Below are 27099 nucleotides of genomic sequence, written 5' to 3'. Positions count from 1 at the left end.
GATGGTTTACCCGGGCAGCAGCGGCCTGGTTCAGGGCCACAGGCTGTCGGAGAGACGGTTAATGTAGGCGGGAGAGGAAATGGGTCGATGTTTTTAGGCCTGTGACTACAGTTTGAGCTCCACGGGGAGGAATTGAGCACTGGTGACAGTTTAATAGGCATATTTACCACCGTGAATATTATATCTGTACCAAACACGGCCAGGTACGGAAAATGAAAAGCAGCGGATTTACAGCAGTGAAATTACACCTTAAATGATCCAGGTTGATGTGATTCATGAGGTGAACGAGCTGTAAAATCAGGGTTTATTCAGCTTTTGTCTGTAAAAAATTAATATATTACCAGGAGCGATTGTAGGATACTCATGGGGTGGCACAGGGACCAAGAACACTACTTATATTTAGTGTACTTGATTTTTAATATTTGTACTCCTGATTTTTCAGCTCTTACATTGTGTTTTCAGATTTTTTTTGTCCTTTATGTTTCATTTTTCCGTTTTTCTGTCTTTAACTTTATTAATGTTTAATTTACTTTAGTTTTTTGTTTTACTATTTGTTTTCTTTTTGTTTGATTTCAGCTTATTTTGGCTGTTTTCCATCTTGTTTGATAAACAAGTTGTTATGTATTGACGGCCCAGAGGAAATCAGAACACCTGATCTGAAATACATACAATGTAGAAAATTAGTGTTAAAAAGATTAGGCGGTATTTTTAGGCCTGACCTGTGGCTTCATGCAAATGTTCTTACAAGAGAAGAAGTGAATAATTTTTTGTTTTGAATAATTGTTCAGGTCGTGAAACGAGTATTTAGACTCAGAACTTTCTGTGGAATATCGATAAGAGTGTCCAATCGAGTGTACTTCTTGTCCTTCCTTTGTGTGTATTGTGTGTATTTTAATTTATACTTTTTATTTTCCCTTTACTTTAAATTATGACATTCTTTTATTTATACATGTGTTTTATTTGTTTCATGAAGGAAGTCTTTGTAGGGTCTGTATAAAGTTTTTATTTGATGTGCCGTATTTGAATGCATCACTCGGGCAGATGTTCATTGTACACCTGTACGATGACAAAAACATTCATTCTATTTTATTCTGTTGCTTAATCAAAAATGATAGTCCTATATAAGCACAGAAGTTTTAAAGTCAAAGTTAGGGGTCATCAGGTCGCCTCAGAGTCATATTTTAAGTGAATATGAGCATTATTGTGCAGCAGTATGTACTGTGACATCATCAGTCAGATGTGAGGACAAAAGAATAGCCGTGTTTTCCTCTGAGAACTTGAAGTAGCAGTTGAATGTAACTTCTTAACAAGTTTACAGTAACAATACATCAACCTTGTAATCTCAACAGAAAGCCTTCTGCACGTCGTAAAACTGAAAGTGAAAAATATCATTGTGGGGGATTTAAAAAAGAATCTTGGGTCAGGATTTTAAACCCCCATCAGTAATTTCCATGTACTGTTTGCTCTTCCTGTCACATAGAACACAGCTATAGTATCAATACAGGGACACCAAATATCAATATTTTATTAATTAATAAGAAACGCTTAGCTAACAAATCTACCTGCTAATTCAGAGCGAGCTAATTACTTTGTCACAAGGGTAAACATAGACAGCTGAGGCCGAGGGTGATGCACACTCTTTTTTACGAAATCATCATTAGGGGCTTAATCATTTTCAGTTGTAGACCTTATAAATGTGAATACTGTTAAGCAAATAGCTCCAATAATAATAATAATAATAATAATGGATTGCATTTATATAGTGCTTTTCGAGACCCTCTAAGTGCTTTACAATGCCACTATTCATTCACTCTCACATTCACACACTGGTGGAGGCTACAGTTGTAGTCACAGCTGCCCTGGGGCAGACTGACAAAGGCGAGGCTGCCATATCGCGCCATCGGCCCCTCTGGCCATCACCAGTAGGCGGTAGGTGAAGCGTCTTGCCCAAGGACTCAACGGCTGAGACTGTCCGAGCCGGGGCTCGAACCAGCAACCTTCCGATCACAAGATGAACTGACATCTCTTGAGCCACGATCGCCCAATACTTACTATGTAGTTCTAAATATGCAAAATAATAAGAAAGGAAAAGCTGTGTTGGCACCAAAACACTAGTTGGTGGTAGAATTGCTGCCTTCAAGTTGATCCATTCTCTTCTAGTAGTTTGGACAGTGGAATAATTCGATGGAGATGCATCATCTACTTATATTTCTATTTACAGTGTAGGGTTTCAGAGTACAACACAGATTTAACACAGAACAATAAATTCTCTGTAATTTGTGCTAATTTAACGAACAAAGGGGGAGTTACCTGAGTGTCACTGGGTTTTTTGGTGTTTAAGATTTCAATCACTGAGGAGCTGCTGAGCCGGAAAAACCATGGACTTAAAATAGCCACCATGACATCACTTACTGGTCTGTGGATTATGGTTTTGAAGCTTTGCATCTGCCATTGTTGAATTTGAGAGCTTACATGAATGAATGACAAATAAAAGTCAACATGTGGTGTGACCTCTTTTATACACAGTCTGAACTCTCTGAGGCGGCTTTCTTGTCCCTTCTTTAAGTAGTCTTCAGGAATAGCTCTCCAGGCTTCTCCAAGAACATCCAGAGCTCTTCAGTTCCAGTAATGGGATTACATAATTCCATCAGTTTTGACAAAGCTGCCGTCAAACTGTTACAGAGCCTTCACTGTGTTTCACAGATGGCTGAAGCATGAGGGGTGTCTCGAGACTTTTGCATAGAGCCGTTTCTTTTACTTGATCCCAGTTTGTTTTACTCCTTCTCTACTCGTGTGCTGAATGTTTGCACATTTCCAAAAATAACCCAAATCTTTTTTTTGCTCGAGTAATTCAAAGTGAAAATTCGAGGGACTGCGTTTGTGTTTTTTAACACTTCTATGTTGGCGTCATCCAAACAGTCATAACTGGTGACACCAATACTTCCCCTGCTAGCTGAGGAAGGAAAGGCAACAGTATGAAGCTCTTAGAGACTTTTTAGAAAGAGAACTTTATGAGTTTCTGCCACTCTGTGCTGTACAACTCAGACCGGGGTAGGTGGAAGAAAATGAATGGATGGACTTGCATTACTAACATTCATTCACACTTATTGTGTTCTAAATTTGCATTCCCATGCCTTTGTTAGCTTTCTGTCTTTGAGCAACTCCCGTATTATGTTATTTTCCTTTAATCAAACAAAAGGTTGAAGTGGAAAAAAAGCAAATTTTTACTTGTTTTTCTGATTTTTATGCTATTCTAAAACTCTTATGGCTTCATGTTTTCTATTGATCTCTAAGTCAATTAGGGCTGCCACGATTAGTCGACTATCAAAATCGTCGACGACTGATTTAATAGTCGACGCGTCGTTTGAAGCTTTGTAAGATCCCAAAAGACGCAGGAATAAGTAGTAGGATTTAAGAGTGTAATAACGGACTGAAACAGAAGATGGCAGCACTGCATGTACAAGGATGCCAGCTGCCGTTAAACCCCGAAGAAGAAGAAGCTGTGTCACAGAATTCATAGCGCGGCCCAGCTCAGTTTCCAACAATGGCGGCAGCTAGTTAGTTTTAATATTACTCTTATTATTCTTTCTGGGTCACAAAATAAACGTTTAACATATTTTTAGGCGAGAATGTAGCTGTGTAAACCTCAAATATCTGCTCAGTTTATCAAGACACCACATATTTTCAAAAGCGCTCCGACGTTTTTGGAGACGTCTATTAGCCACTAGCTCGATAGCTAGCCGGGGGCTAGGCTAACTAGAGCCGTGAGAACACCGGACTCCCGGCTAATCGTTTTCAAACCCACCCCCGTCTTTCACTACTCAGGTTAAACATGATATATAAGTCACTTGATAACTTAAAAATGTTATTGTTTGGCTTTTTTCAGTATTTTATTTGTTCCTGAGTAAATCGGTTTGGCTGAGATTAAAGTTAAAGTTTTTGCACAGCTGAATAAAAGTCAAGCAGACAGCTGATTATCAGAAGTGTGAGATGCTCGAGAATTTACTCCGGTGTCCTGTTATATTTTAGATAGCAAGGAGTTAATTAAACTTCACCGAAACAATCTGCAGATTTCATTAAAATTTAATAAACTATCATCTTGTCTTTATTTTTAGTTAGCACTTAACTTAAACACTTAAAGCTGTTAGCTAATGATAGTTATATAAGAGCAGATGCTGCTGGTGCAATAAGCTGTATGTTTTACGTCCAATGGATGATGATCTGATTAGTCGACTAATCGCTAAAATAATCGGTGACTAGTCGATTATCAAAATAATTGTTTGTGGCAGCCCTAAAGTCAATAGAGATCTTAAAACTGTAAGATCTCTATTCCCCCTTAAAACTGTAGCATCACCTCACTGTCAACCGTGTACATTAAACTAATATTCATACAAGTTTGTCATTGTTTACACATTTTCACCAAATTTAAAGAAAGTTGAAGAAATCTAAAGGCATGAAATCAGGTGTAAGATATATTCATCCTTCAGCGGTGCTCTGAACTGTTCCAACAGGAATTTTTTCACTTTGAAATTGAAAATGAAAACCACAAAGTTGAGCTCTGTGACAGCGAGCCGCCTCCCTGTGAAACTTCTAACCTGCTTCTGCTGTTTTTTGGCTTAAAGTCTGCTTTTACGCACCAAATTTTACTCATCCCATGATGGGTGGGTGTGCCTGAGACACTGAGGAAATTGCACGCTCTTACAGTGGTGACTCGTCAGCGACAGGGTAGTTACACCCTGAAGCAGTGGTTTTCAGGCTTTTTGTGCACAAGCCACAGCAAACTGTCTGCCATAATTTGAAGCCACACCTGTTTTCATATCTGCTCAAAATAACATCCGAGTCATCTAGCGCGCCATCAGTTGTTCTTTTGATTGTCTTTTGTGGTTTCTTGACCGTGTACGGCTCTTTTATGCCAATGCATTAGCATAAAGGTTGCTTATCAGACACACAGCTCAGTAGACCAGTCCTGCAGCGTCTGCTTCAGACTTGACTAGACCAAGTTTGTCTCAGAGGGAATGTTTGGTTTCAGAGTGGCTGTTTAGTTTGTTCGGCACTATGTTAGCATTACCCAGATAACACACTCGGAAAATGACTGACATCCCCACTCCAGCTTCCAGCAGCTTTAGCTTTCCCTCTACTTCTCAGTCAGTCGCTTTGTTAGCTGCACTAGCAAATTGCAGTTTTCCATTTAAGAAAATGATCTATTTCCCTTTTATTGTCAATCAGGGCCTTTGATGTTTTATGTTCTAATAATTCCCACCATTGTGCAATAATGGGAATGGGCTGTGGTTTTCCTTTGACACACATTTTTTAAAGCAGTATTTTAGGGGAAGTGACTGTGTATAAAGTACTGATACAGTACAGTATATTATGCAGAATACAGCATGTGATATATGGCTGTCAAAAAATTCAAGGCTCACCTACACTTGTCTGAAGTCACACCATTGTTCCTTGGCACACCATCTGAAGCATGCCTGGCCTTATTACCTGCTTAAGTCCTAAGAAAAGTCTGCAGAAATGACAAAACGAACATCATTGTTGTATTGTTGTTGTAGCGATTGAAGCCTTAAACTCTTCAGGAAAATGTTTACTCAAGTACTAAATTAAGTTAGCAGTTGGACTATGTTTACAGTTTTTTGTGGGTCATTAACATTTATTTTCTCAACGTCCATCTTTGTTATCTGCTTTTTAGATGCTAACATGTGAATTAGGGCTGCCACAAACAATTATTTTGATAGTCGACCATCATCCATTGTACATAAAACTACAGCTTATTGCACCAGCAGCATCTGCTCTTATATAACTATCATTAGCTTACAGCTTGAAGTGTTTAAGGTATGTGCTAACTAAAAATAAAGACAAGATGGTAGTTTATTAAATTTTAATTAAATGTGCAGGTTGTTTCGGTGGAGTTTAATAAACTCAGCCGATTTACTCAGGAACAAATAAAATACTAAAAAAAAGTCAAACAATAACATTTTAAGTTATCTAAGTGACTTATATATCATGTTTAACCTAGTAGCGAAAGGCGGTGGGTTTGAAAACGGTTTGCCGAGAGTCCGGTGTTCTCACGGCTCTAGTTAGCCTAGCTCCCGGCTAGCTATCGAGCTAGTGGGTAACAGACGTCTCCGAAAACGTCGGAGCGCTTTTGAAAATATGTGGTGTCTTGATAAACTGAGCAGATATTTGAGGTTTACACAGCTACATTCTCGCCTGAAAATATGTTAAACGTTTATTTTGTGACCCAGAAAGAATAATAAGAGTAATATTAAAACTAACTAGCTGCCGCCATTGTTGGAAACTGAGCTGGGCTGCGCTATGAATTCTGTGACACAGCTTCTTCTTCTTCGGGGTTTAACGGCAGCTGGCATCCTTGTACATGCAGTGCTGCCATCTTCTGTTTCAGTCCGTTATTACACTCTTAAATCCTACTACTTATTCCTGCGTCTTTTGTGATCTTACAAAGCTTCAAACGACGCGTCGACTATTAAATCAGTCGTCGACGATTTTAATAGTCGACTAATCGTGGCAGCCCTAATGTGAATATTAGCCTAACCATAGCTCTGTAGGTCACCAGGCATCACGAACCTTTCAAGTGTTGCAGGTTAGTTTTCATCTTTGTTTACGTTCAAAGTTAAAGCAGAACTGCATATTTAGTGTTTGTTTTTTTTTAAATACTTAAGTCAGATATATCATCTTCAGATGGAAACTAATTAGATAATTTAATTGTAATTGTAACTTGGCTTAATGTTGTATATTCCCTTTTCTTGGGAATGTGAGAATATGTTTATAATATCTATTTATTGTAACACCCGTGGGAGTAGCTAAACTAGAATTTTGCAGGTATCTGAACTTGACTCTGGGTGTTAAAGCTCTTTGTTGGCCAAAATGCTCAGGCAACAATTGGAAAGAAAGGGAACACGTTTGGCTTTTCCTCCTGCTTTAAAGGAAAATTGAGCAAAGCTGTCCATAACATAAGAAACGTGAAATGCAAAAATCTCGTTACTTCTGATAGCTGGAGCAAAGTTGAAGTCCAGTTTGGACCAGACATTCAAGGCAACTTAAACCAGTCATTGAAGATGTTGATACATGGTGAGGTCTGAAGCCCACTGTGAAGACACACAATAAATATGATTGATTTCAGCAGACATGTTGATTCTGGCATCGCAGTGTGAGAGTAAATCACAGAGCTGGAAATGGAAAACAATAGTCTTTTACCTCTTAGGGTGTGTGTGTGTGTGTGTGTGTGTGTGTGTGTGTGTGTGTGTGTGTTACTCATATTGTCACGGCATGAATCTGTTTGCATAGCCTCTATGGAAACAAAAGTCCCTGTAATGTAAATCATTAATGTTCATGCTGAAGTCCTGGCAGCGTTAGGGTAAGGGTTGGATTAGGATTAGTATAGTTAAGGTTAAGTCTGTTGAATGTAAATCAATCGAATGTCCTCTGAAGTAATGGAAAGACAAGGGTGTGTGTGTGAGTTCGTGCCTGAAAGTTTTTAGTGTGACAAACCACACTTTACATCTGCATGTTTCAATGACACGTTGTGTATTTGATGTGAAGAAAACTGTCATTTATGTATGAAAGGAATCCGGTGCACAAAGGATTCTGCACAGGAATGATCGTTCACGTTTCCCTACTTGATGACAGTGGTATGCACTATGCATGAAGGAAACTGTTGAAGAAAAAGTAGATTCTGAAAGTCAAGGTTGGATTGGTGTTATCTTCCTTATCTGGAAAACTTCATGCTGGGCTTCATTAGCTGTGAAAAGGCTGCAGGCGTGTCAGCGACTTACCTGCCAGTAGAAACTCAGAGGGGACTGAGGCTTTTGAAAGACATGAATGTTAGCAGCCGGCAGTAAATTGCTGTAATTGTTTTTTATTTAAAATTAAACTTTGAGGTTACAGTTAAAAGCAGGTGAAACATGCAGTCCAGTGAAGTCCACTCCCACTGGAAGAGTGACCCTTCAGAAACATTAAAAAAGCTTTGGGGACAGAGTGCACAGAGAGAGCAATTTATGTGGAAAGGTAAAGACGATACAGTAATACAAAGAAGAAAACAAAAAAAATGAGAAAACCCTAAATGTGCAAGCACTTGGCAAAAGTAGAAAGAAAAAACTCCCCTTAGAAGGAAGAAACCTCGTCCAGAACCAGGCCAAACCAACTTAATTGGCTCCTTTTATTGTGGAGGAGTTGCAGCTCTCCATGAGTTCCTGCTGAAGGACTGAGCTCTGCAGCACCCACTCACAAACAGCAACCCTTCCCACTACAGAGTGGGCACTCCCTGACGTCACACTTGCTAATTCTCATTCCTGTCAGTTCTTACCTACTCAGCTGCAAACTGGACGTCACGAAAAACCAGATCTGGCAGGCAAACCAGTCTTCCCATCCTTACTGGAAAAATGGAACACAAACTTTCACTTTCTCTACATGTCTTTGGGATACAAGTTTACCAATAAGATAAAACACAAAAGCAACAGACTTGGTAAAAACAGAAAAACACCCAAGCTGGCAACCACCGTTAATTAGACCCGTACGTCTGAGTCAGCAGTGTAAAGAAATGTGCATTCTTCACTAGCCATAGATCAGCCGTACAAAAAGTACAAAAATGTGATGTCACTGCATCTTTAAAATTCCAAACCCAGCACCTTAAACCTGCCTTGACACTTGTGTCTAAATGTCTGTGCAGAGTTCCTGTGATGCCCCAGAGCGGGCTGAGCTGGTCGGGGTTGCGATGCCTTACGTGGACCGACAGAATCGCATCTGCGGCTTCCTGGACATCGAGGAGAATGAGAACAGCGGCAGGTTCTTGCGCCGTTACTTCATCCTGGACACTGAGCAGGGCAGCCTGCTGTGGTACATGGATAACCCCCAGGTAAGGCTGTTTATGAGCTGTTTTTATGGGTGTTTTCATCTGAGATCTGGGTCATGATGTCTTGGGGTGTGTCTTTAGTAAGAACATAAATGTTGGCCTTTTATTTTGAAGTTCAAAAGCCATTACAGGTATTGACTTTGGTTTTCTTACCTCCAAGTGGCAATAAACAGCTAGTGAAAATCATCATGCAGGGACTCGAATCGCTTCAGGGATGTAATCCATCACATTGTTGCACAGCTCATATTTTAGATGCATCTTAAGAATCAGCTGCATGAAGCATCAAAGTCTTTATGTGTACTGACACTGTGAAGCTCGGCTCTCGTATTGTTCTGCATTTCTCTACTACCTGAAAAGATGCTGCAGATGTCTCTGCCCGTGACTCTGAAGCCCACTGCTTTTTTGCAACAGGAGGAAGTGGGAGCTGTTGCACCGGGGAATACATTTTAATTCACTTTCACACTCTGCTGTGCAGCAGGATGGTGTGTGTGGGAGTGAGTCGAAATTAACTCCTCTGTGTGCGAGCTCATTGTGATGAAGGGACATGTCAGACACGTGAATCACACCACTGATGTGCTTAAGCAGGTTTAACAGGAGCCGTACAGCCCCTGAGACCCTCCTCATATGAGGACATTACACTTTGGCTTTTCTGCACCTTATACTTCATTAAAGGGTTTTGTTAAGCAACGGTTACTTTAGAAAGAATGCATGATTAGGGCACTTCCTCCTTGGCTTCACTGTTCAAATCTGAAAGCTTCATCCTCATAGAGAGTAGTAAAGCTGATGATGTGTGAGGGATTAACAACTCAAGATAAAAAAGACAAACAAACAAAACAAGTGAAGACAGAATGAGGAAGTCGTAATTTTGTAGGACAGAAATGCACTCGGCACAGATTCTTTTTCCCTGCTGATTGAGTCGTCTCACCTCTGCATGAAACCAAGCAGACAAACAGGAACCAGAACAGAAACAGGTTAGCGACAGCGCTGAGATTTCCTACTGTTGGGGAATTTCTAAAACACGTCGCAGCCTCACGCAGAAAGCTGGTTGGACTGCCGGCGCACAGAGATTTGGTATTTTTCAGATGATCTTCCCACAAGTATTGTGAGATCAGAGAAGACTGAAACAGGTTCTGACCATTTTTTATTCATATCTGACTCTTTGGATAAAGTTAAGCACATCATCGTCTTTTACATTATTTTGTCCTTTTTACTGAACATTACTGAAAGGGGAAAAAAGCAAACGTGTTTGCACTCTTCTCAAGAACATAAATTTAAGAAAAAGAATAATAAATGTTTTTAAATATCATGTTGTGAAATCTGTAAATAAAAGCATGACATACTGTTGTTGATTTCCATCATAGCAGGCAGCAGTGATGCTAGCAGTGATGCTAGCGGTGATGCTAGCGGTGATGCTAGCGGTGATGCTAGCGGTGATGCTAGCGGTGATGCTAGCGGTGATGCTAGCGGTGATGCTAGCAGTGATGCTAGCAGTGATGCTAGCAGTGATGCTAGCAGTGATGCTAGCAGTGATGCTAGCGCTACTACCTTGTTTCCTTCTGTTAGTTCTACTTCTTCTCGATACAATCACGAACGGCTGATGCTTATACATTTGTGCACATTTGTGCTTTTTCTCTTCAGAATCTGCCCAAAGGTGCAGGAAATGTGGGCTCTCTCAATCTTTCCTACATCTCCAAGGTTAGTCCTCGCTCTTCCACACACACCGTTTCACCTGCACTCTCTGTGCGTACAAACGTGCTAAACTGTAAAATCCGTTGTTATTTTGCTGTGTGATTTCTCTTGTTACCAGCTGTAGACTGAACAGAACATCTGCTGGATTATCGCCTCTTCCTTTTCATGACTCTATCCTAAAGCCTGTCGAATTCCTGTGGCTTCAGCCGGATTTTAAACTCAAAAAAATTTAATGTTATATCACAACAACCAAATAAATTCAGAAATTCATTTGAAAATCACACAGTAAATAGATGCTTCAGAACAGGAAGAAACCTCCAGAGGAACAGGGCTCAGGGAGGGGCGGCCATCTGCCACGACCAGTTGGGGGTGAGGTGAGGGAGACAGGACAGACGATACTCTGTGGAAGAGAGCCAGCGATTAATAATAAATTGGACTTTTCTAATTTTAGAGATATTGCACAAATGCAAGAAAGCAAGCCTACAGTTTTTTTTAATATGTGCATTGAAGGACAACAACAAGATTCCTCACAGTGTTACCGGAGGCCGAGGTAATGCCATCCAGAGTTAGCATCTGTTTAGATACCTTATTATTATATGGATTTTGAAGCAGGAAGTTAAACCTTATTCTAAGATGGGTATAAGCTACATAGAAGTGAAAATGTATGCTGTGCCGTGTAATAATACTGCTGAAGGGAAGCATGTATAATGTAAACAGAAGTGGTCCCAGCACTGAACCCTGTGGAACTCCATAATTAACCTCAGCGTGTGAACTCTTCATTTACATGAACAAACTGGAGTCTGACAGATAAGATTCAGACCACTGCTGTGAGTGTAGCATCTTTATAGTATGATGTGTCGTTTTCCTGAGTTTTTCCCAAATAGCAGTGAAAGTGTTGGCCAAAATGTGGCTTCTGTGTGGTTTTCTGTAGGCCACGTTTGTCTTCTCCCAGCCACAAGTCCACCTTACATCGGCTAAATCAGCGGTCCCCAACCCCCGGGCCTCGGACCGGTACCGGTCCGTGAGTTGTTTGGTACCGGGCCGCGAGAGTTGAGGCTCAGGTGTGAAATGTATAGTTTTCAGGGTTTTTATTGGTTTTCAGCGTTATTTTGTTATCGTTTTTATCGTTTACTCTGTTTTCCTGGGTCTTTTCACATGTGTTATGAATAAATCTTCTTTTTTCGGTACCGGTACTAGTTTTATTTTGTTGTATTTATCCGCGACACCTTAAAGGCCGATCTGTGAAAATATTGTCTGGCATAAACCGGTCCGTGGTGCAAAAAAGGTTGGAGACCGCTGGGCTAAATGACATTTATCGGTCCCGTACTCTGCCATAAGCAGCATAGAATTATCACAAATGTGTGGGTTCATGTTTTCGGTGGGTTGTGCTGACACATTTACCCTTTACTCTTCTCTCTCGCTAAGGTCAATGATGCCACCAAACAAAGACCAAAGGCAGAGTTCTGCTTTGGTAAGTTCATCTTTATCCCCTCTCAGCCTGCGCTGCGTCTCTCTGCCTCCTTCCTCTTTACCTGCATACTGACTCTGGCCACATGCATTTCTCTTTCCTTTGCTTTTGACCTGTTTGTGTGTGGCTTTGTTTCCAGCGAGAGGAACTATCGGCGCTCCAACACGCTGACGTTTCGAACAATAGCATGCTTGTAACTTTGTGGCAGCAGATTGTCCCTTTCCTGTTTCAACCTCACAATGTACCTGTGTGCAAACAGCTGTGTGCGAGAACACAACCGGCCTGCACAGAGCTCTCAGACCCCACTCCTTCCTTACTTCCTTCCCAGTCTCCTTTGTCCTCAATCCTTCCTTGTTTCCTTCCTTCCTCGTCGTTCTGCCCTACCTCTTTTCTTTCTCACTCCCTTCCTCCCTCTTTTCCTCATCTGTGCGGTTTATTTCCTCTCTTTTGTCCCTTGCTACTTGTTGTTCCTCTGCTGTCAAACAGTAGGCCTTTGTCACTCAATAGGAGGAAACTGTACAATGACAAAGACCTGACCTCTGTGTGTGTATTTGCATCTGGATGGGATAATGGCACACACACACACACATCCTCTGGCTCTGAAACAGAAATAAGACGATATTTTTAGACACCCATGGAGCTCGTTTCTCTTCTTCCTCTTGTGCTTTCGAGCCTCACACATTCCTCCCTCTCCCTCTCATTCGTTCACAGTTATAAACGCAGGAATGAGGAAGTTTTACCTACAAGCCAACGACCAGCAGGATTTGGTAGAATGGATCAGTGTTCTCAACAACGCCATCAAGATTACTGTGAGCCTCACACACACACACACACACACACAGATCCATTGTTGACCCTGTTCGTCCTCTCGTTGTGTGTCTCTCTGTCTTCAGCCTCGGGCTGCAGCAAATGGAAAGTTACACATCAGGCCACTGTGATAAAGATCAGTGCAGGCGCAGCAGCAAAGACACAACAGCATTAAAGCCACCTGCAGCTGCTGTCGTCTGCGTCTGTGCACGCTTTCATCTTTTCAAACTCCCTGCCTCTCTATAAACAAGGAATCTCCCAACTCGTGCACGTGAACTCGCACGTGCTGCGCTGACCGCTGCTGAGTTGAGCAAGCGGGCAAAAATCTGTTGGGTTGCAAATGACGGGTCCTGTAGAGATGCACGGCCAGCTGAAATGACACCGAGACGTCGCTTGTGTCAGCAGATGCCATTTTCCTTTTTGTGCGCACCATCCTTTGCAAGGGCGACAACAGCAAGTGCATTAGCCTAACTAAAGGACTCGCAGCATTGGTCGGGTTATGTGCAAACAGTGACGTCGCCACAGCTCTGTACCATTTATACCAGCGCTAAGGTCCTTGGGTAATCTGTGGAGTACATCCACGTCAGCACAGGAGATGTTAAAAACCACTGAAATCACTTTGCTCCTGATTTTGACTTTCGAGTTTTGGTGGTAAAAACTGACAGTCGTACGCTCTAAAACCCAGCAGAAAGGCGCACTTGCTGCCAAAACTACACCACAGTGTGGTTTCCACCAGCAGATGTCATGCCACTATTGGCATGTGCAATCTCAGTAGCAGCTAGAATAAGCTGACCGACGCCGTGCTGTGGACGGATAACCTCAGACGCTCTGGCTGAAGTCTGAAGTCTGTTTTCAGTGTTTACCTCTGCTTCTACTGAGAACGATCCTCGTCATGTCTTCCCTGTGCTGATGTGCTTATACTAGGCTAACAACAGCTCTATAACTAGTCACCAGCTCAGTCCTCATACAGTTTAGACCACCTGTACGTGTGATGTCATGTTTCCTGTGAGGCTTTAGTGCCTTAACACGCAGGGTGTTACAGTATTGGCTGCTAAACTACAAAGACGAGGTTATTAAATCACAGGAGTGGAGGGAGCATAGTGGGGAAAGTAATGCCCATCACAGCAGTAACACTGCTTAGTGAAAAATGATTAGCTGGGAGTGGCAGATTCACACCACCCATCCTTTTATCGTTTATCGTTTCCATCTATCTATCCAGGAAGGATTTTTAAAGTTAATTTCTGGTGTCTGCTTGTTAGTTTAAGCTGCGAGCACCTCTGCTTTAAAGGAATAGTACATATGTAACATGCTGGTTGCAGAATGAGCTTCCTGTCAGGCTTAGACCTCTGCTCCAGTTCATGGTGTGAAGATAACCATCATCACTCTTTAAGACCAAAGCCAATAACTGATCCGAACAGCTTTTATCTCTATTTAATTAGCATTGCTAACGTAATGTGAATTCCTATGATAAATAACATTAACAACAACAATAAACAAAGCCCAAGCTCTTAAAAATAGTGAGACGTGGAGCCTTTTTGAAAGACACGACTCCTGCTCTGTTTTCAGGTGCCAAAGCCTGGCGAGGGCCACAACACCCACGCAGAGACTCCCCAGGAGCTGCTGGGAACCATGAAACAGGTCTCCTACAAAACTGAGATCATCGGAGGAGTCCCCATCATCACGGCCACTCAGGTAACGCTCGCAGCTGCGAGCGGCGGGAGCAGCTCGGCAGGTCCCGTCCTGCCTGTGCTGGTATGCAGCTGCAAATATGAGTCAGCTCGCAGGAACACGGGCGAGTTAAGGCTGGTTTAATTATGAGTCGGAGGTTTTAAAAATATTGAGGGGAACGCGTCGACATTTACCTCTTCAGCAGAGGACGACTTTGGAAATCAGTTGAAACTTTAAGACTTCAGTGTTTTCTATATGTGAGAAAATCCCGTCCTGCATTAAAGTTTATTTCATCATTCTGATTATAAGCAGTTAAAATGAATCCAGATGAACTCTAATGTTCGTGTGTGTGTGTGTGTGTGTGTGTGTGTGTGTGTGTGTGTGTGTGTGTTTAAGGAGCAGGGAGAGGGGCACAATGGAGCTGATCGTGGAGGCGTAAAGCGGGCTCAGAATCAAATGCCCTACTTCCTGTCCAGAGGAGCGCAGGATCAGGCCATCATCAAAGCGGGATACTGTGTCAAACAAGGAGCTGTGGTGAGACACACACACTCTCAGGGTTATTCAGTGTCGTCATAATTAGGGATGGGTATCGTTTAGGTTTTATCCGATACCGGTGCCAAACCGGTACTTTTGAAACGGTGCCGGTGCTTAAACGGTGCTTAAAGAATAGAGAACACAAAATTGGTCCAAAAACCTCTCATGTTTAACTGTTTTAACTGAAATAAAGCACTGAAATGTGCGCTGCTTTTCGGTCTGGTTACTACCGTTTATGTCAGAACCAGTGCCATCATGGCACCAGTACCCATCCCTAGTCATAATGAACCATCACGTTTGGTTGGATAAAATCTCACACAGTAATCAGATAAAAATACTTTTGTGTTATTAATGAGCAACAATCTTTGAAAATAACTCAGTCACTGGTTTCAGTCTTAGAAAAACAAAGTAAACCCTTTCACTGCAGTTACCCGCCAAATTAAAATAATATTTTTTAAATGAACAATAACCACAGGCGCAGTAAGAATACAGTCTGGTGGCCTTATAAATACACCGTATGTACAGGTGCGGCACAAAAATGGTAGAAAACAGAAGGAAGTGGCAGGCGTAGAACTAACCTAACTGTATTTCAAAATAAAACAGGAAGCAGCTAAACAGAAACTTTGAAACATGCTTTGCTTCCTCCTCTCAGATGAAGAACTGGAAGAGACGGTACTTCGTCCTGGATGAAAATTCTCTCAACTACTACAAAACTGACATGGTGAGGAAACGGCGACGAGCTCGAACACGGTGACATCAGTGCACAAAGACACATCACGCTGCTCCGAAACAGACACCGAAGAAGAAGAGAGTGAAAAAAATCTGTGCTGGTTGCAAAACTTGCTGCGTGTCTGCACATGCAGAGGCATGCGTCCTGAATACCTCCTCGTGTGATCTACGTGTGGACAGATTAGCCCTGACTACGGCCTGTCTGTGCACATATATGGGCACACCCAGTGTGTGTGCGTACATATATGTGTGTCTGGCTGAGTGTTCACACCTTTTTTATGTGTAATCATGTCCTGAGTGAGTGCAGCTGCTGCAGAGTGTTTGTTCTTCAACTGAAAGCTGAAGAAGGAAAGTTTGTTTCAGTTTGTTTCTCAGTGATCCGTGTCACAAGCATTTCCCACATTCCTGCAGGATCCGTATCCACACTGGAGGTTTTTGATAGTCTGATTAATCCTGTAAAGCGAACACCTGAATGTTTCTGTGTCATTTATTTGCCGCTCTTCGTTAAAAGCTCGTGAAGCTCGTTGACGTCCATGTTTACTCATCACCTTCCTTGTGTTCGCGCTGACTTTTGTTTGCATGCTATCGCCGCTGACTGCGAGTCACACAGACTGACACGATCGAGCATTTAGATCATGCATATGATCAGCACCATCTGACAGTCAAATAACCCCAGCCTTCAGCAACAGCACGCACTGAGCACCGTTTATAGGTGATTTACTTAGTTAGCGTCGTCAAGTGCTGATTATAGGCAGCTCATTAAGCCAGGTGACATCAGGGATGTCAGACTAATCTTCCTGGGCCAAAGCAGGAAAAGTGGTGTTTCTGACAGCGTAAAGACATTTAATTAAACATTTGATCCCTGAAACGTCTTAATACATGAAATATAAGTGCAGGTTCAACAATACATCTCAGTTTTCTACCTGATAAATGTGTAAAATTACAGAAAATGTTTTAACCCACTGTAAAAAAAAAATCAAAAAGGTCTGTAGCAGAGTGGATAGTAGAAAAAGAGGACGATTAACGATTATTTTACTATTTGGTGCGCCATGAGTGTCCATGAGGAGGTCTTTATTGATTCAAAAATACAGTTAAAAGTCTAAAATTGATGCACTCGTTCACATTTTATTGCAGTGGGCCGGATTAGAGTCTTTGCTGGGCCGGTTCTGGCTCTTGAGCCTTACGTTTGACACCCTTGCTGCGTATGTTATGTATGTTGGTGTAACCCGAGGTGATGACCTCTGATCAGTGTAAAAGCATGCCGCTCACGGCCTTCTGTGGTTTGACAGAGTGTGAATATGAAAGTTCGTCAGCTCAGCCGTGGCGTGAGTCGTCCTTTGATTGCAGTGAACGCGCCGCGCTGCAGAGCTGTGTCAGATATCTAAACGTCTGACTCAGAGTCGCGTTTCCAATCGCTGTGAGACGACTGACGTTTTGTTCACTCGACTGACCAAACCAAAGATTTAAACACAGGTTTTTTTTCTCACAGGTGAATGTGTAACGCAGGCTCAAAGTATTTAGAGAAAAATTTAAATCAAACGCAGACGCTAAATATTACCCGACCCATCGTGACGAGGTCACGTGTTTCAGTTTGCTTTTGATATGTACTTTCTCTCCTCCGTCGTCTCAGGAGAGGGAGCCGCTGAGAGCCATCCCGCTGAAGGAGATCCACAAAGTGCAGGAGTGCAAGCAGAGGTCAGTCAGCCTCCCGGTCAGCTCTGTGTTTGGGTTGATTCAGGGGAAATTCACTAAAACGTCTCCTCTGTGTCCTCCAGCGAGCACATGATGAGGGACAACCTGTTCGAGATGGTCACCAGCTCAAGAACCTTCTACATACAGGTAACACGCATGAGGAGGACGCGGTCAGAAGCTCTTTCTGCACCGTTGTCTCATCTGTTCTGCTTTGAGCCAAATGAGAGTAAATTAAATTAAACATTTGGATGATTGCTCCATGCCTCCATCTTCTGAAGGATTAACTCTCTCCACTGTCTCCACATGAGATACTGATGAGGATGTACTGATGGGACATTTGGTCTTCTAACTCAACTACTGAGAAGGAGCGATTTACTAACAGGAAGACTTTGTTTAATTGAGTTAAAGTCACTTGTGCATTCATTTACGTTCCTGTTTCTCTCTGTCAGGCTGACAGTCCAGAGGACATGCACAGCTGGATTAAGGCCATCTCAGGCGCGATCGTGGCCCAGCGCGGTCCCGGGCGCTCCGCTAACACTGTACGTATCATCTCAGGTGAAGCTACTTGGTAAAAGAGGTTTAGGTGACATGGAAAAGGATGAGTTTGATTTAACAGGACAGATGTAGCAGTTTTAGAACATGAATAATTCAGTTTAACTAAGATGATACAAAGATGCTGCCATAATTAATTCTTCTCATTGGTCTTTAAAATGACTCTGAAGTGTTTCTTCCTGCTCACTTCACGCTGCAGCAACATGTGGCTGCATGAGCGAGTGCAGCAGTGCCACCATGTGGCAGAAACGCAGCACTGCAGCAGCTTAATGAGGTCTATAACTCTGTAAAGCTTTATTAGATTTCTTTAATTAACTCAAAGGTTTTTATTAACAAAACAATCTTCAGATGATTTGGGTGCTTAACCCAGTGTGGGAATATTTTAATTGTACATCTGTCATTAGGGATGAGACGAGTGTGAAGTCGATTGTGTGTTTGTGATTTTAATATCCTGCTTGTTCATGATTTTGTGACACTTTCACAGATGACCGTGACTGATGCATGTGTTTTTGTGCATTTCTGTTAAATCTTTCTCGCTCACACACACACACACACACACACACACACACACACACACACACGGACACACATGCCCACCTAAAGAGTTTCCTTCCCAAACTACAAAAAACTACAAACATTCAAACCGAAGCTCGTCTGCATTACTGAAACGAATCTGCATCACAGTCTGAAGCCAAAGTCGTTTAACTTAACGCAGCGGTAACTCCTGGAAGGATTTAAAGGAAACCTCCTTGTTTTGTAGCAAATGAGGCTTTTTTGACTAAGAGCCGGTTTTGATTTTAACTTGCAATATTAACCAGATACAGTTTGTTCAAAACCTGAAATATTGTTTCACGTGAGACCCAGACGCCAGACTGACATGAAGAGGAGTGGTGGTTCTGCCAGTGATGACAGCTGGAAAAGTAAAGCGATGCTGCGGTGGAAATCAAACTGGTTTGTAAGAGAAAAACAAACCAGTTTATGGAAAAGCTCTAAAAGACGTCGATTTCAGACATTTTAAAGGTTTCTGATGCAAAACAACATTGTTATCTTTACCCTTGTAACTGGTGGAAGAAGCAGACCACAGACAGCTTAGACAACAAGCACCTCTGGACAGCTGTTATCTTAGATCTCTCTGTGTGTCCCGTCATGTCCTCTTGTACTTGTGCATCTGTGATTGCTCCTCCAGTGTATCAGACCTTATAAAAACCCACCATTCTCCCGGTAACACTCCTCGCCTGAAGCTATAACTAAGTTCGGAAACTATTAACTCTCCAAGTGAAAACGGCTCAGCTGTAGTCAGAGGTCCCCCCCTCAGAGGAAATTCAGGCCGACCAAAGCAGAAGTCCATGACTGATGGTGAAATCGCCGATTGCACAGTGCAAGTGTTCAGAACGGGACGTCCGGGCACAGATTTCACAAACAGCGGCAGAGCTGGAAGCTGTGTGAACGTGCCCGGAAGAGGATTACAGCCGCTGAAAAAAAATGGGGGAATTTGGGGATTTCTTTCTCAGAATTCTGGGAAAAGATTCCAAAAGACCCCTCACTCTTTTCACTGGCCCTAAACTTCCAGTAACCATGACCCTGAAGGGGGATTAGCAACTTTTAATTGAGCTGTCCACAGATGTTTGTCACAAGAAATAAAAGCAGATACTTCTGGGTTCTGTCTGTGTAAGGTGTGGATGGGTGGGTGAGTGGGTGGATGGATGGATGGATATGTGGGTGGGTGAGTGGGTGGATGGATGGATGGATATGTGGATGGATGGATGATGGATATGTGGGTGGGTGGGTGGATGGCTGGATGGATGGCTGGATGGATTGATGGATATGTGGGTGGATGGATGGCTGGATGGATGGATATGTGGGTGGGTGGGTGGATGGATGGATGGATGGATATGTGGGTGGGTGGATGGATGGGTGGATGGATGGATGGATATGTGGGTGGGTGGATGTATGGATGGCTGGATTGATGGATATGTGGGTCGGTGGATGGATGGATGGATGGATATGTGGGTGGATGGATGGATGGCTGGCTGGCTGGATGGATATGTGGGTGGATGGGTGGATGAATGGATGGCTGGATGGATGGACATGTTGGTGGATGGATGGATGGCTGGATTGATGGTATGTGGGTGGATGGATGGCTGGCTGGCTGGATGGATATGTGGGTGAATGGATGGATGGATATGTGGGTGGATGGATGGATGGATATGTGGGTGGATGGATGGATGGATGGATATGTGGGTGGGTGGATGGATGGATATGTATGTGGGTGGGTGGATGGACGGATATGTATGTGGGTGGATGGATGGATGGATGGATATGTATGTGGGTGGATGGATGGATGGATATGTGGGTGGATGGATGGATGGATATGTGGGTGGATGGATGGGTGGATGGATGGATGGATATGTGGGTGGATGGATGGATATGTGGGTGGGTGGATGGATGGATGGATGGATATGTATGTGGGTGGATGGATGGATGGATATGTGGGTGGATGGATGGATGGATATGTGGGTGGATGGATGGATGGATGGATATGTGGGTGGATGAATGGATGGCTGGATGGATGGACATGTTGGTGGATGGATGGATGGCTGGATTGATGGTATGTGGGTGGATGGATGGCTGGCTGGCTGGATGGATATGTGGGTGAATGGATGGATGGATGGATATGTGGGTGGATGGATGGATGGATATGTGGGTGGATGGATGGATGGATATGTGGGTGGGTGGATGGATGGATATGTATGTGGGTGGATGGATGGATGGATGGATATGTATGTGGGTGGGTGGATGGATGGATGGATGGATATGTGGGTGGATGGATGGATGGATATGTGGGTGGATGGATGGATGGATATGTGGGTGGATGGATGGATGGATGGATATGTGGGTGGATGGATGGATATGTGGGTGGGTGGATGGATGGATGGATGGATGGATATGTATGTGGGTGGATGGATGGATGGATATGTGGGTGGATGGATGGATGGATATGTGGGTGGATGGATGGATATGTGGGTGGATGGATGGATATGTGGGTGGATGGATGGATGGATATGTGGGTGGATGGATATGTGGGTGGATGGATGGATATGTGGGTGGATGGATGGATGGATGGATATGTGGGTGGATGGATGGATGGATATGTGGGTGGATGGATATGTGGGTGGATGGATGGATGGATATGTGGGTGGATGGATGGATGGATGGATATGTGGGTGGATGGGTGGATGTGTGGCTTCGCCTGAATAGGAGCTCTCTTCCGCGCTGTAACTGAGTTGTGCTGTAAACTGTTGTTTTCAGATCCGTCAGGCCAGAAGGCTGTCCAGTCCTTGTATACAGAGGTATACGCCATTCTGCAGCGGTGAATGCAGCACGTATGTGACCCCCGTGCCTTTTACCCCCAACCCCTGCACCCCGACCCATTCACCACAGCTTCCCCCTCACCGAGCCTTCACCCTGCGCACCACAACAGACGCGTTGTGGTCCTTCCTCACTCTGAGCTCTCTGTGCGTCGACGCTGTAGTGTTCATCCATCACTCCAGCTGTTGCTCAAGCAGCAGGTCTTTGTAGCCACATCTGGAGCCTGCAGTACGTGCAGCTGGATAGTTTGTGCGTTTGGATGAATCTCAGAAACATTCAGAGTTTGAGAGTTTACAGTTCATGCCTGGATCTCTCCCAAACCTTTAGTCAGAACTCTGATTATCACAGAAGCATAAAAATCAAGTATTTCCTTCCTGTTTACGTGATTTATTCAGATCTTCTGTTGATTTAAGTTCTTTTCAGCTAATGAAAAGATATAAGAGTAGTTCAGTATCAAAAACAGGTCAGAAAAAGTAAGAATAGTAATAAAAAAGGGATTTTAAATCCATAGCCTTGTTTCATTTGTTCAAATCTAAATGTTTAAGATTTATTCTACAGGATTATGGTATCTGAATCTAATTAAATACTTAATTGAATTTATAAAGAAAAAGTTGAATTTATTGGAAATGACCTATGTAGACCCTTGTGCAGTACCTTTAAAGCCCACCAGGGGGCTGCACTTTGTGACTCATGGCTCTAAAAGTTCAGATTTTCTTTCTGCCTTCATCGAAATGCATTTTGTTCATGAAGAAGACACTTTATGGAATAATTCAGGGTTTTATTCAGGCTTTTGGGTTTGACGGCTCATTTCAGACCTCCTGAATGATTCACATCCAGATTAGACTGAACTTAAACTCATGATAAAAAGTTAACAAACTAGATTATCAGATTATTTCCAGTCTTCCTTACATATTTATATCCTGTGGATGGGTTTGTGCCACAGTGATGGATGCTGTCCAGTCACAGTCGTGCTGCCCTCAGCTTGATGCAGCTGGAAAAAACTCTGAAATTGAGTTGCTCAGCTGACCTTTGACCTTTAACTCCAGCTCACAGGCTGAGATGCTTCCTCAACATCGACGCTGACGATGTCTTCGTACACTGTTGTTTTGGCAGCGTCCTCCTTGTAACACGTTGACTTTTCTCTCTGGTCCTCCATCGACTGCCTTGGATTAACCCGTCGATCCTCTCACATCACAGCTCGTCTCTCTCTTTCTTTTATTGATCCAACACGTTCTCGTGTCGGCAGAAACTTCAGCTCCACCCGCTCATAAACATCATCCTGCACCACCTGCGCCATCATCTGAGGGTTTCACGTTGTTTCATTCTTCACTCCTGATTCAGATTTACAGCGTTCCCGACTCGCAGCAGGACTCCACAAAGAGCCTAACTCATCCCGAGTCTCTCTTTTTTATCCCGCTAACACTTTTTGTCTTTCTGTTTTTCCTCCGTGTGTGTGTGTGTGTGTGTGCGTTTGCCTTACAGAGAGTAAGGTGTGACAGTGACGTACTAACCTTCCCCAAATGAGCCCCACCGCCGCCTTCTTCCCGTCCCTCCTCCTCCTCCGCCTGCTGCTGCTGCTGCTCATCGTCCAATCACCAAGCCCCGATGCCTCAGCTTCTTAGCACCTGCTGCTTGATCCCGCCCTGCTCCCTGGCGGCTGCGGCGCCACCCATTCGTACGTGTTGCTTGTATCTGCATGAAGCCTTGTTTAAACTCACAGCATTTCACTCGTGTGTAACTGTTTGTCCATTGAGAGCAGGTTAGCAGCTGGAGGATTGTGGGTACTGTAGTGTTTAGAACCCCCTGTCTCCATTAAAGAAGGTCACGGTGCTTTAATGCTGCTGCCCGTGCTGTTAAATCATCAAAGACAACGTCCTTGGCTTCACCTCTGTAAGCTGTCTTTGCTAAATAACTTGGTTTATCTGCTGTTACTGATCATCATCTTCTACAGTGTTCATTGCACCCTCCCTGAAAGCTTTCTGTCCAAGCACTGCCTAATAACAACTAATAACAACTAATATTATTATTATAACATGAGGAAGCTTCTTTGCTTTTGCTGCCATCTGTCTGCTACTTTTGCCTAGCGATAAGGATTATTGTGCATTTAATGGGACCCCTAAATATGCAGCCTGATCAATCAGGTCTGATTCTAATCTAAGATAAGGATTAGAAGATGGTGATGACTGATGAGCGTCTTTAATATCAAGCAAGCAGCTTTCATTTCACAGAGCCTGATCCAGATGTTTCAGATTAAATTGGCTGTAAGCTCCACGTTTTCACTGATTCTGTGACTCGAGCTTTACATTTTACTGAGCCAACACAAGGAGTCTAATGTCAGTACTTTCCAGAGCAGTTTCAGGAGTTTAGTCGACTTTAATCCAGGGAGCTGACGAGGAAATGTGCTCACACAAAGACAGAGTTTTACTTTTAATGTTGTTTTGAAGAAAATGTAGGAAACGTCAAGTTTTTAGCAGCAAAGTTTTAGTTTAGACTTTTTTCTTTAGAGGAAGAAAAATAATGTGGGGCTGAGCTGCAGCTTGATGAGAAGCTCGGGCCTGAATGACTCTGACAGCGTTTCCTCTTTTCCATCTCCATCACACACTCATCCATCCATCCATCCACCCACCGAGCCCTCCATCCATCCATCTCTCCGTCTGTCATTCATAGTCACCACTTCCGCCTCACCTCCTCCTTCTCTTCCCTCCGTCTCCTCAGGAGCACCGTGACCACTCCCCTTCCATCTCCACCTTCTACCTCCCAGTCGATGAGGAACCCCAAGACTCGCAGTCCTCAGAGAGTGCTCAGCCTCGCTCTGGACACGCGCCATCGGGACAACTTCCTGGGCCTCCTCCCCTGGAGGCTGAGCGGCGTCCAGTCCGTGATGGTGCCCCTTCCCCCGGCGCGCTCCCGCCTGTCGCTGCAGGAGACGCTGCAGCCTTCAAAGTGAAAGAGGAGGACAAGCCGGCGTGGGGAAGCCCCAGCGGCGTCTCCGGGTCCCAGCGCCTCCTGGCTGAGGATCAAGATGTGCACATAACCCTGATCTGACAAACTCTAATGGACACACACACACACACTTGTGCACGCTGTCAGACTCTGCGTGTCCTGCTGAACCTCCTGGGACCAGTTCTTTTTTTTGTTTTTTTGGGATGGGACCTTCCTCCGCTGTTTTCCCTTCTCCTTGTCTTCCCTTGTGTCCTACAGTCTGTCACTCCAGGCAAACGACAAACACGGCTTGCTGTTACAGCGGCGCCACGAGTCTCACTTCCTGTGATGCACCAAAGTTTGTGTGTTTGCTTCCAGCAGCATGGAAGGCTGACTGAGAGACTGACTAATCCCACATCTCGGTGTTTTTCATTTTAAACTCGCGTATAGAAGCTCAAGGTCCAGATTCACTGAGCAGAGGTCCCTGAGCGGCCAGCTTTCATGAGCAGGTTTCCAGAGGTTACGCTTACTGAATATTTCCCGTCGTCAGTGATGGAAAAATGTGTCATTTTTATAGATTAGAAAAGATGCCGGTCTGTCTCTTTCATAAGACAGCATTAAACACAAGTCACCCAGCAGGGTGATGCAGGCATCTGTGTCCGCCACAGGTGATCCCGCTGCAGGGAAAGTCCCGCATTGAGAAACTTTGGGTGGCTTCTGATCCCTGAAACGCAGAGGGACGGCCTAGCCTTCAGAATAAAATAATAGCTGTTTGTCTGAAGGAAAATAGAGGAAATACGCCTCTGCAGAAGCCTCCCCCGATAGATTTGATTAGGCTTCCAGCTTCAGTTCATTTAGTTCATATTTGGTCACCGCGACTACAGTGCTTTAGAGCCTCTGCGATGAAAGACAATCATCTGCTTCATGTTTGCTTTGGAAGATTTAAAGCTCTTTAATGAAGCAGACATTCCCAAAGTGAAGAGTGCTGCAGCCCGTTTAAAGACAGGAAACTCACATGGAGCACGCCCAATCTTAAATCTTCACCAAAAATCTAAATACAAGTGATGTATTTGCTTAAAAATTATATAAAAAAAAAAATATAAAAATCAAATTGGGTCCAATGTGTGAAACTTCAGCACCGAGCAGTAAATTCAGGTCAGAGTAATGAGTGATATCACTAACTGGCCACGTCATATTAGCAATTTTAAATCACTTGTTATATAAAAAAATACGTTTATATTAATATGTAACTGTACATACTGTAGTACCTCTGGAGTCCACCAGGGGGCGCACACTTTCGGGATGACTGTAATAAAGAATTCAAATAACCGGTAAAATTAGGCTATGATGGAACTTCCGTTTGTCAAGTGTATCGTGACCTCTGTTTGCAGCGTTTCCACCTCCTTTTTTTTAAGCGCTTATTTAACCAAAGAAGTTTATTTGAAAGCTGCAGTCAGTGGAGGTTCATTTCCGTTTCTCATCACCGTCCTTCGAGAACACTGCTAACGTCTGCGAGGTTACTTCTCCTTCTTTCCAGCATGCTAACTGGTATCTCCAAACCAGCAAGCTCAGCAAGCTTTTTTATTTGTCTCTCAGCACCAGCACGTTACCAGTTAGCTTGCTAAGTAGCCGCTCCAAACATCAGCAAGAGTCCAGCGCAGCTTTGAAAGAAAGAAAAGCGTCGCTCTGGCCTGTTTTAAGCGAGCGAAGCCTGATCAAGGAGGTGAAAAATCTAAGATGGGCTTCAACAGAAAGCTTCTGCTGTCCTTTGTTTTTATCCAAGGTCAAGTCCTTCTCCTGGCTCTGTTGGAGGCCTCCAGCTGTTAAAAAATGAGTTTCTCTCCGTTTATTTGCTTGTTGGGGATTGTCTGATCGTCTGGGCTTTATCTTAAAGAGCTTTGAGATGGCTTGATGTGAATCGGTGCCTCTTACTTTGATTCCTGTTCATGTTATCTGATCCTCAGACTTGCACATGAGCCTAAAATTACTAAATAAACCCTGAAGCACCCGAGGCTTCGTCGACTTTTGTGCGTCCACAGTTTTAGTCTTCAGACGTTTGCGCCTCTGAATCCTGCGGTTGGGAATCTTTGTTCTGGCTGTTGAAACTGCAGCAGCTGTGATTAGTGAGATCGCACAGCGCTCTGTATCTCAGCTCTGTCCAGTTTCAGCAGTGAATTTAATTTCTTATTAATAAAGCCAATCCTCGCTGAAACCATCTGCGGTCCAGTTGCTGCTTTGCCACATTTCCAGATTTATGATATTTTTTTAAAATCCAAAAGAGAAAATGAGTCTGGATGAAGCTGTGTTCAGACTCCAAGTGTGACTGTTGCTTCTGTCCTCTCGCCTCACTCGCGCCGCTGTACTGCTTTCTAACTGATGACCTATTTGTTTCTGTCTTTTGCTGTAAGATGTGGGGACGTGAAACCAAACTGGACGTGTAAACGAGACTCTAAAGCTCAGCGGCAGGTTTCCGTTCCTCTCGGCGTCCGGCTGCGAGCTCTGGTTGTGGGTCTTTCTTTTTCTTCGGTTTCGATGTGCTTTTAGTTTTTATGATAATATTATTTACAGTGATGAAAAATCGAAACATATGTGTTGTTTACTGAGTTTTTTAAACACGTGTGCACGCACACGGCCCTCCTTCATGTTGTTCCCCGTTCACCATCAGCTGGTTTAAGTGCCTGCCTTGTTCTTACTAAGAAAAATGATATAACGATGAGCTCTTTTGACCCTTTTTAGTGTGAACATGATTCTAAAAACATGTGCTCTATTTATTAAAAGAAATTTGGAATAATTTGAA

General features: G+C 43.4%; 1 protein-coding gene and 1 long non-coding RNA gene across 5 annotated transcripts in view; one reads left to right on the top strand and one right to left on the bottom strand.

The window, feature by feature from the left end:
* Positions 1-6649, bottom strand: part of LOC118454371 (uncharacterized) — an 8201-nt gene extending 1552 nt beyond the window's left edge. Inside the window, exons 1-2 of one of the 2 annotated variants that reach the window (XR_015719404.1) lie at positions 6589-6649; positions 5421-5509 (exon numbers count right to left, since the gene is read on the bottom strand). This is a non-coding gene — a long non-coding RNA (uncharacterized LOC118454371). The remainder of the gene's footprint in view (positions 1-5420; positions 5510-6588) is intronic. The other variant, XR_015719403.1, reaches the window with a different exon arrangement.
* plekha1b (pleckstrin homology domain containing A1b) overlaps positions 1-27099 on the top strand; it is a 27245-nt gene extending 146 nt beyond the window's left edge. Inside the window, exons 2-13 of one of the 3 annotated variants that reach the window (XR_015719402.1) lie at positions 8690-8875; positions 10511-10567; positions 11987-12032; positions 12741-12838; positions 14403-14528; positions 14901-15038; positions 15691-15759; positions 17398-17462; positions 17543-17606; positions 17909-17998; positions 22863-23055; positions 24096-24228. Coding sequence is in view for 2 of the 3 variants with exons in the window: in XM_087844975.1 (XP_087701101.1) it covers positions 8735-8875; positions 10511-10567; positions 11987-12032; positions 12741-12838; positions 14403-14528; positions 14901-15038; positions 15691-15759; positions 17398-17462; positions 17543-17606; positions 17909-17998; positions 24096-24425 (1224 nt within the window). In the remaining variant the exon portion in view is untranslated. Of the gene's footprint in view, positions 1-8689; positions 8876-10510; positions 10568-11986; positions 12033-12740; positions 12839-14402; positions 14529-14900; positions 15039-15690; positions 15760-17397; positions 17463-17542; positions 17607-17908; positions 17999-21320; positions 21395-22862; positions 23056-24095 lie in introns of all 3 variants that reach the window. The other 2 variants (XM_087844976.1, XM_087844975.1) reach the window with 2 other exon arrangements.

The sequence above is a fragment of the Neolamprologus brichardi genome, chromosome 8, assembly GCF_056152115.1.
Source record: "Neolamprologus brichardi isolate AB-2024 chromosome 8, ASM5615211v1, whole genome shotgun sequence".
In the NCBI taxonomy this organism is placed as follows: domain Eukaryota; kingdom Metazoa; phylum Chordata; class Actinopteri; order Cichliformes; family Cichlidae; genus Neolamprologus; species Neolamprologus brichardi.
Note: the sequence above shows the minus strand (reverse complement) of the source record. Positions and strands in the feature narration are given on the sequence as shown.